Source organism: Hoplias malabaricus, chromosome 2, assembly GCF_029633855.1.
Source record: "Hoplias malabaricus isolate fHopMal1 chromosome 2, fHopMal1.hap1, whole genome shotgun sequence".
Taxonomy (NCBI): Eukaryota; Metazoa; Chordata; class Actinopteri; order Characiformes; family Erythrinidae; genus Hoplias; species Hoplias malabaricus.
The window spans coordinates 3,705,100-3,715,967 of record NC_089801.1 but is presented as its reverse complement, the minus strand read 5'-3'; the positions used below and the strand labels follow the sequence as shown (position 1 = coordinate 3,715,967).

The window sequence follows — 10,868 nt, the reverse complement described above, 5'->3', positions numbered from 1 at the left end:
TACACACACACACACACACACACACACAATATCTAGGAGATTCTAGTACATGTTTATACCTTTTAAAATGTTTAGAGAGCAGTATAAAAGGCCCACCGCAATAAAAAGAAATCTGAATATTAAAACAATGTGTGGTAAAGTAGATTGGGGCAGAACAAAACACAACAGGAGCATAGATTTCACAGAGAAACACTTATTAAACCCATGTTAAAACCTCAATTTTCAGCTGATTTGACCATGAATATATAGCTGATACTGGAGAAGGAATGGTGAGATAATCAGGGGCTGTCTGATGCCAAACCCCTTCAACTTTCTGCACACAGCATGTGGAATACATGCTCCATTGGGCTGAAATTAGTAGATGGTTACAGGTTTTCCACTATTTGGCTCTAAAACCCTCCTTAGTTGCCAGAGCACCATGTTTTGGGTCACTGCCTTGCTGCGTGTTGAAGTGCTTCTGAGTTCTGAGGCCTCTGATAATATCTACAAAGGTAAAATCCACTCTTCCGGCTTGTGGTTGTACTCCACAAACTCACAGTTCACAGCAGATGAACTCAAGCAAGGGAGAACGTAAATGAGGCACTAAAAAAAGACTGGAACATCAGGTCTGTGCTAAAACCTAGTGAGCTCTCTAAATAGACGGCATATTGTGTCTAAATATGTGCAGTTCAGAAAAGCAGTCTGTCCCCATTCTTAGATACTTTAAACATGCAACCTACTAAGGTATGTTTTAATGAAGAGGTTTTAAGAGAGCATCAGACAATGCTCAGAAATAGTGCAGCAAGACTTTTATTTTGAAAATTGCATCATTCACTGTAACTCTTATCCAGTTCAGGGTGGTGGTGGGTCCAGAGCCTTCCTGGAATCACTGGGCGCAAGGCAGGAATACACCCTGGAGGGGGCGCCAGTCCTTCAAAGGCGACACACACTCACACATTCACTCACACACTCACACCTACGGACACTTTTGAGTCGCCAATCCACCTACCAACGTGTGTTTTTGGAGCGTGGGAGGAAACCGGAGCACCCGGAGGAAACCCACGCAGACACAGGGAGAACACACCACACTCTTTACAGACAGTCACCTGGAGGAAACCCACGCAGACACAGGGAGAACACACCACACTCCTTACAGACAGTCACCCGGAGGAAACCCACGCAGACACAGGGAGAACACACCACACTCCTCACAGACAGTCACCCGGAGGAAACCCACGCAGACACAGGGAGAACACACCACACTCCTCACAGACAGTCACCCGGAGGAAACCCACGCAGATACAGGGAGAACACACCACACTGTTCACAGACAGTCACCCGGAGTAAACCCACGCAGACACAGGGAGAACACACCACACTCTTTACAGACAGTCACCCGGAGTAAACCCATGCGGACACAGGGAGAAACTTCCCGTTAAAATTCTTAAAGCAAAAGTTTACCATAGTCACAAGATATGAGCACAACCAAGCTCCTGATTATTTCTCTGAATCTAAAATGAAAATGATGAATAAACAGATAAAACATAGCATCTATTCACTGAATTCTGATTTGAATGTAAGAGCTGAGGGGTTTAAATTTTGAGGAGATTTTGAGCTGAGGGAAGTAAACATCAGGGCGCACGAGATGCTGGATCACTGCAATGAACATTTGACTGGACTCACATGCAATCACTCAGGTTTGGTGACAGTGGAGCTAAGGGATGCCGGTGCCCTCATTCCTGTGCTTTCTTCTGGTTCTCTCCTTTCAGTTTGTGTATGTAGATATGACAATGTTCATATCCTCTATACTCCATAAACCCAAACAGACTTAATGCCACCACTGTACTCTCTTCTGAATTAACGACTGCTCTCCTGTCCCATGGGATTCTGATGGAAGACCGGCCATCGGAGGCTCCCGCTCACCTGCCTGGAAACCAGTCATCTACCCTCCATTCCCAGCATCTACTCCTACTCCACTCTTCTCCTTACAAGTTCACATCTGTGGCACCTGTCATCCCCATGCGGCATCTCATGGATATTTGATGGGACTGGTTCAGACCTCCGCTACTCACACAGACTCGAAGACTGCTTCGACCTGCAGTTTTAAATTAAAGCTCTATTGTTTATAATTTGTTTGACCAGAGGAGGATGGGTCCCTTCTGTGAGTCTTGGTTCCACCCAAGGTTTCTAGGACCCCTCCAGCTTCGAGGGAGTTGTACCTGCCATTGCCGCAGTTGGTTCGTTGCTATTATTTTAATGTTCAATTTCAGTAAAGCTGCTCTGTGACACCATCAGGTTGTAAACAGTGCTTTACAAATACATGTGACTTGACCTGAGCCATGAGGGTGTTACTGAGGTCAGGTGCTGACGTTACATGCAGCTCCATCTCATGCCTGATGTCCTGGATAGAGCTCTGTCGCAGTTCCAGTGCCTCACATGATAGGATCAATGTTTTTTCCTTTTACATACCGTGAAGTTACTAAAAGCTAATGTAAAACCAGCTGCTCTACGCTCATATAACTACGCACACCCTGATAGACAGAGCATATGTAAATCAGAGCTTTGTCTACAGGCGTCAACTGCTTTTGAATTTGTGATTTCCGAAATAAACACGTATCAAAGAGCATTTTGAGGCAGCATTGGTCCAAACAAACTCAAGGCTGTCAACAAACAGATGCACCTCACATTCAAAGCGCTTCTGTCAATGGCGGTCTATTGCACACTCCTCCATAACTTGAAAAGGTGCACTCAAGGGAGCAACAATAAAGACAAGTCTGGTCGAGCATTTATTTTTATTCGATGTTGTTTTTGATGCTGTGTGGTGAACAAGGAGTGAAATTTGTGGAAATCTCAGTGATCAGTGTGACTCTCAAGACACACTGAATTTACAAAGCTGAATTAAAGGAACACTATGTAAGCTCCCCCCTATAGCTGCAGAGTGCAATTTACTTTTACAGCACTGTCCTGAAATCAAGTGGGAGTGGGAGGAAGGAGGGGATTGTTTCCTACCCTCCTTCAAACGTACATAGCGCAGTTTCTGCAGTCCTGAGCCAGGACTAGCAACCACAGAAGCTCGGTTCTCCCTATTACAGCACAGTGGAGGATCTCAATGGTTTTGAAACTGTAATTTTAAGGTTAAATTATCACCCGGTGTTGCTTTAAAATGTGCAATTCAACGTGCCAATACAACGGCATTCAGTCGATCCCACTGGGATTTCATTCTGCGAGTAAAACAACCTGTTTTAACTCATATGTATGGTACGCATGAGAAAGGCAACCTCTTTAGACGTTGCACTCTTGAGGTCAGTTAATATCGTGTCTGTATATGAGCCCACTTCACCTTGACACACCCATCCGCCATGTCACAAAACTCTCCAGGGTGAAAGTAAAGCCCCGTGTGCCGTGTTTATTCCTCTACAAAATTGATCGTAATGGGTTTGACACATCTGACCGTGCGAGGTGTCATAAATATTGGATGCCTTGGTGGGACCTTGCTCATGTACGTGCACTTAATACACTTATTGTCTCCTTGGCAGAGGCTTTCTAACCTGCTCTCTCTTCTACTCTTGACAATTTAATTTCATTTTGAATCAGTGTCATGTCCTACAACGAAATGTCTCTGTCCATTGATTCAATTTCATATCTGCTGTGATTCAGGAAGCACAATATGTTGGAGAATTTATTGCAAACTCATATTTATGATAATTCCATAAATGCAAAAAAAAAACACTACTATTGTTCTCAACTTTTATTTCCTTATTCTTTATTTTTATTATTTCAACTGAATATTGGAAACACTACTGCTCCGTTTTCAAGACACAGGCACCATTCCAACTCTCACACATCTGGCCTCATCTGGAAGAGTGGGCTGTTATACAGTCTTAGAAATGTTAATCTGTTCTCCTGCCACACTCATTTTTAATTTGCATGTTTTTCTTTGGAAATGTATGACATAAAATGTATAGTTTCTGTTTTGAAATTCGATATTTACCCTTCTCCAACAGCTTCTTCTTCATCTTCTGTAACGACTGGTTGTTGCAGTGGATCCTGAACCTACCTAAAGTCACTGTGCGGAAGGAAGAACACACCCTGGTCATCACAGGCTCAGCCTCATTCACTGGATACTTTCACACAGCCACTCCACCTACCGTGTGTGTTTGGACCGTGGGAGGAAGCCTGAGAAAACCCACGCAGACACAGGGAGAACACAGTATACGCCTCACAGACAGAGACCTGGAGAGAGGATCCAATCCAGGACCCAGGAGCTGTGCGGCGGGGACTCTACTGGTTGTTCCACCATGCTGCCTGTTTTAGTCATTTGTTATTGTAAAAAATTACCTTCACAAATTAAAATAATAATAATAATAATAAAACTTAATGGGCGGCACGGTGGCGCAGCAGGTAGTGTCGCAGTCACACAGCTCCAGGGACCTCGAGGTTGTGGGTTCAAGTCCTGCTTCGGGTGACTGTCTGTGAGGAGTGTGGTGTGTTCTCCCTGTGTCCGCATGGGTTTCCTCCGGGTGACTGTCTGTGAGGAGTTGGTGTGTTCTCTTTGTGTCCGCGTGGGTTTCCTCTGGGTGCTCCGGTTTCCTCCCACAGTCCAAAAAAAAAAAAAACACGTTGGTAAGTGGATTGGCGACTCAAAAGTGTCCGTAGGTGTGAATGTGTGTGTGTGTCGCCCTGTGAAGGACTGGCGCCCCCTCCAGGGTGTATTCCCGCCTTGCGCCCAATGATTCCAGGTAGGCTCTGGACCCACCGCGACCCTGAACTGGATAAGGGTTACAGATAATGAATGAATGAATGAATAAAACTTAATATGTAAACTAATTAATCTCCGTCAGGGCTGCTTATTGTCACCTGTTCTGTTAATAATTTTTATGGACAGAATTTCTCGGCGTAGCCAAGTGGCGGAAGGTGTCCAGTTCGGTGGTCTCAGGATTCCATGTCCGCTTTTTGCAGATGATGTGGTCTTGTTGGCTTCATCGAGCCGGGACCTCCAGCTCTTGTTGGACCAGTTTGCAGCTGAGTGTGAAGCAGTAGGGATGAGGATCAGCACCTCAAAGTCTGAGTCCATTATTCTCAATCAGAAAAGGGTGGAGTGCTCTCTCCAGGTTGGAAGTGAGATCCTGCCTCAAGTGGAGGAGTTTAAATACCTCGGGGTCTTGTTCACGAGTGAGGGAAAGACGGAGCGTGAGATTGACAGGCGGATCGGTGCTCTGTACCGGTCCGTTGTGGTGAAGAGAGCTGAGCAAAAAAGCAAAGCTCTCGATTTACCGTTCAATCTACGTCCCAACCCTCACCTATGGTCACGAGCTTTGGGTAGTGACTGAAAGAACGAGATCGCGGGTACAAGCGGCTGAACTGAGTTTTCTCCGCAGGGCGTCTGGACTCTCCCTTAGAGACAGGGTTAGGAGCTCGATCGTCCGGGAGAGACTCGGAGTGGAGCCGCTGCTCCTCCACGTCAAGAGGAGCCAGTTGAGGTGGTTCAGGCGTCTGGTTCGGATGCCTCCTGGACGCCTTCCTGGTGAGGTGTTCCGGGCATGTCCAACGGGGAGGAGGCTCCGGGGCAGACCAAGAACACGCTGGAGAGACTACATGTCTCGACTGGCCTGGGAAAGCCTCGGTATACCCCCGGAAGAGCTGGAGGCGGTGGCTAGGGAGAGTGAGGTCTGGGTTTCTTTGCTCCGACTGCTTCCCCCGCGGCCCGGATCCGGATAAGCAGTGGATAATGGATGGATGTATGGATGTAAACTAATTATGTACCACAGAATATCTGAGCTTTTTAACAGCTTTCATAACATGTGAAATGGCCGAGCTCATATTCTATAATGAACATAATGACGAAGGGTAGCAAAATCACTAATAAATCATATATAAATCATATTAAACACCAAATTAACAAACATTGGCTAATCTAGGTGTAGAGATCAAATCTGATATACAGCATCATAAGTATGTATAAAGATTATAGGACTAAATTCTGCCAAATAATAAACAAACAAACAAACACACAAACAAATAAATAAATAAGCTTTTTAAAGTATTATATTTTAAAGTTTATGAAGGTTTTTTTTAACCTTTCATCATAATAAAACTGGGCTGAAAACTTTAGTAAAAACAAATGAAAGAAAGGATGATTAGGAGCAGTTTGTTGATGACTTTTCCAGAGCGCACTAGAGCTCATTTACTCATTCTGCCAGTATGCACAAAACAACAAATAAATAATAATAAATAAATAAATAGAAAGTGTCTTGGAGGACAGGTAAATGTCATCCATAGACAGCAGCGGTTACGAACAAACAAGAACGGCCCTGCTGTGCCTATGGGATAGATGAATAGGGTGTAGCAATACAATAGGCAAAGCTGCATTGTCTTGCCAATAGGAACCATTCTAAAGTCTTCTGGAGACCGTGTCACATGGCACATGTGGTAAAAGCCCTTCAGCTCTCTATGGGCCTCTGTGCTATGTTGCTGAGTCGGGGTTTTATTTACAATGGGAGGCACATGTTCTTTGGTCCCGGTCCAGCTATAAATGCAAGGGTTAAACCAGGCAGGACATCAGCTCACCAGTTGGATTCAGCTCTGAACCAAAGCAGCCGAACAGCCATCATGAGCATGGGCAGGGTAAGCAGCACAGAGCCGAGAGAGACTCACATCATCCCGCTTTGCACCTGGCTTATTTCGTAATGTGGTGTTTGTCCTTTCTGCCCAAACAGGTCATCTTCTACGAGGACAGGAACTTCATGGGTCGCTCTTATGAGTGCACCGGTGACAGTTCCGACATGTACTCCTACATGAGCCGCTGTCACTCCTGCAGAGTAGAGAGCGGCTGCTGGATGGTGTACGATCGCCCCAACTACATGGGAAACCAGTACTTCATGAGGAGGGGCGAGTACGCTGACTACATGAGCATGTGGGGATTCCAGAACTGCATCAGGTCCTGCCGCATGATCCCCATGGTACGCTGCGATACTCCTGCACCGTCACCTCACACAGCTCTCTGATTACTGTAGGTAAAGTACTTTATCTCCAAACTGACATTGATTGGTTTCCTCCCCAAACAGCACAGAGGATCCTACAGGATGAGGATCTACGACAAGGAGAACTTCATGGGTCAGATGATGGAGGTGACTGATGACTGCGATTCCTTCATGGAACGCTACCACTGGTCTAACGGCTGCATGTCCTGCCACGTGATGGACGGCCACTGGCTGATGTACGAGCATCCCAACTACAGAGGCAGGATGTGGTACTTCAGGCCCGGAGAGTACAGGAGCTTCAGGGACTTCGGCGGCATGAGGTTCATGAGCATGAGGCGTATCATGGACTCCTGGTACTGAGCTGTACCTAAAAGCATATGTTAAAACAGCACATTTTTGAATAAAAAAATCACACAAAATAGTCAATGACTCTGGTATTTTTATTCTCAGAAACACCGTGTATATTCTGTACCAGTTTAATCTTTATTCGATACGGGAACTGTGCACAATGTGGAGCATTTAAGAGGTTGTTCACACCCACATTTGCAAAATAAATTATGTATTAAACCGTCTTTTACTGAATCTGATTTGTCTTTGGTTCTGTGCAAAAAAAAAAAAATGCTTCTAACAGCCTTCATTTGTGTGTGGTGAGAGTACCTTTGTTCACTCTGTATTCATTTGTAAGCCGCCGACTGAAACACAGGGACTGGACATTCCTGCTTTTGGTACTGGCTCTAAAAATATTTTACCACCCCTTTTATAAAATACATTTTTTAAGGCAAGCATTAAGCCAAGATATTGGTTCCATATTTCGCATTTCTAACATGTTGATATCCACAGTACAAAATAAGCAGTGGGAAACTGGTTAAATTAAATAAACACTAGCTTTTTATAAACAGTAGACAGTCCTGATATTCTTTTGGACACTGGAAGGATAAGATACATTTTTAAGAGCATTTTTTAAGAATTCCTTTACAGTCATTCATTCATTCATTTTTTGTCTGTAATCTTTATCCAGGTCAGGGTCGCAGTGGGTCCAGAGCCTACCTGGAATCATTGGGTGCAAGGCGGGAATACACCCTGGAGGGGGCGCCAGTCCTTCACAGGGCAACACACACACTCACACACTCACACACTCACACCTATGGACACTTTTGAGTCTCCAATCCACCTACCAACATGTGTTTTTGGACTGTGGGAGGAAACCGGAGCACCTGGAGGAGACCCACGCAGACACAGGGAGAACACACCACACTCCTCACAGACAGTCACCCGGAGGAAACCCACGCAGACACAGGGAGAACACACCACACTCCTCACAGACAGTCACCCGGAGGAAACCCACGCAGACACAGGGAGAACACACCACACTCCTCACAGACAGTCACCCGGAGGAAACCCACGCAGACACAGGGAGAACACACCACACTCCTCACAGACAGTCACTCGGAGGAAACCCACGCAGACACAGGGAGAACACACCACACTCCTCACAGACAGTCACCCGGAGGAAACCCACGCAGACACAGGGAGAGCACACCACACTCCTCACAGACAGTCACTCGGAGGAAACCCACGCAGACACAGGGAGAACACACCACACTCCTCACAGACAGTCACCCGGAGGAAACCCACGCAGACACAGGGAGAGCACACCACACTCCTCACAGACAGTCACCCGGAGCGGGAATCGAACCCACAACCTCCAGGTCCCTGGAGCTGTGTGACTGCGACACCTACCTGCTTACATCAGGTGAGTGTTTGAAGTTGTACACGAGTGTTTGTGAGTGAGTGGAACACGGTGAGTACACAACTCTGAGTGTGAGAGTGAGGCAGTGTGTGAGTGTGTGTGTGAGATTTTCCACAGCTGAGAGTGTGTGAGTGTTGGTAGGACCTCTAGTGTTATTTTCAGTAGCTCAGTGCGTGCAAAAGTCAGCACATCTGCTTTAGACCGGCCACATTCAGGACAGAAGAAGATGCTCTTTTTTGGCCTAAACTCCACTTCACTGTGTGACTTTAGGATTAGTTTTAATTCAGAAAAGAACAAAGCCATAGCACCAACCGTTCCTATACTGATACATACTGGATGTTTAAGGAGTTCTGCTTGTGTTATGTTTGTGTTATGCTCAGTACTTTGGGGATTTAGGATCATAACTTTTCTAATCTAATTTTTACTTGGCTTCTTTTACTCGAGGCATTAGTAATTGATCTTATGTTGATAGTTGTAATATTACCTCATGTACCGCACAAAGATGATCTGATTTCACCGTGTATTAAAGTAATTCTAGTATGTCACACCACTCATATAAGAGTTTATGAAAAAAGACACTTGTATTTATTGAAACAACAGCAATATCTGGACGACGAGAGCTCAGAATCGAAGCTCAGTGCATGGGCCTTTATTTGCTCTTTCCAACACGCTGTGGTTTCTTCCTCAAATCATACTCAGGCTAATGTGCCGAATCCTGACTGAAAGACCTCTACGGACCTGGCTTTGCATTAGTCTGAAGCAATGTCAATAATACTGTCTTGCAAATCCCCCTTAAGTGGACACCTCTTCAGGATTTTATGTGATGGCATGGCCTCATAAAAAAGAAGGTTACTGCCTTTGACATCAATTAGATTTATCATACCACTAACGCTGTCTCATGAATAACTCCATAGCACTCAAACAAACGTTAAAGAACACAATAATGAAGTCACACATCAACTGCATTTGAAAATTCTTCAAATATATATTCATGACCTTTTAGGGCACATGCTTTTAATGTTAAATGTTAATGTTAATCACATTAGTCACACACTCACGCACTCACTCACCCACTCACTCACTCACTCACTCACTCACTCACTCACTCACTCACTCACTCACTCACTCACTCACTCACTCACTCACACCTGTGGACAATTCCACACACTCACCCAGTCACTCACTCACTCACTCACTCACTCACTATCTCACACCTGTGGACAGTTTCACACAGTCACCCAGTCATTCACACACACTCACACCTGTGGACAGTTTCACACACTCACCCAGTCACTCACCCACACCTGTGGACAATTCCACACACTCACCCAGTCACTCACTCACACTCACACCTGTGGACAGTTTCACCCAGTCACTCACTCACTCACTCACACCTGTGGACAGTTTCACCCAGTCACTCACTCACTCACTCACACCTGTGGACAGTTTCACACAGTCACCCAATCACTCACACACACTCACACCTGTGGACAATTTCACACACTCACTCAGTCACTCATTCAGTCACTCACACCTGTGGACAATTCCACACACTCACACAGTCACTCACACAGACTCACACCTGTGAACAGTTTCACACACTCACCCAGTCACTCACACACTCACACCTGTGGACAGTTTCACACACTCACCAAGTCACTCACACACTCACACCTGTGGACAGTTTCACACACTCACCCAGTCACTCACACACTCACACCTGTGGACAGTTTCACACACTCACCCAGTCACACACACACTCACACCTGCGAACTGTTTCACACACTCACACACTCACACCTGTGGACAATTCCACACACACACACACTGTCCGTCACACAATTCTACACAGTTTCTCCACGTACCAATATGTGTTTAGACTATAGAAGGAAGGCGGAGCATCTGGAGGACACCCACACAGACACAAGGAGAACACCCCACGTTTCTCTCAGACAGTGACCCCAAGCAGAGGATCCCACCCCAGCCCCCGAGCCCAGGCACACGTGTGTCAGCAATACCACTGTCACCTCTAATTTAATTTTCCCATCATCGAAAGATTTCCAGAAGATGATTGGATCAGTTTTCACTCGTGAGTAATTTATATTATTGGTGGGCATCATATAAACAATCGTGTTGTCTTTTAATCTGATAGAGTGTGT

General features: G+C 45.5%; 1 protein-coding gene across 1 annotated transcript; it reads left to right on the top strand.

The window, feature by feature from the left end:
• The first annotated feature begins 3,991 nt into the window (after window positions 1-3,991).
• Window positions 3,992-7,319, top strand: LOC136685088 (gamma-crystallin M2-like). The gene is made up of 4 exons (XM_066659281.1): window positions 3,992-4,010; window positions 6,584-6,603; window positions 6,696-6,938; window positions 7,044-7,319. The coding sequence occupies exons 2-4, from the start codon at window positions 6,589-6,591 to the stop codon at window positions 7,317-7,319; spliced, it is 534 nt and encodes a 177-aa protein (XP_066515378.1). The 5' UTR covers window positions 3,992-4,010; window positions 6,584-6,588.
• The last annotated feature ends 3,549 nt before the right edge of the window (window positions 7,320-10,868 follow it).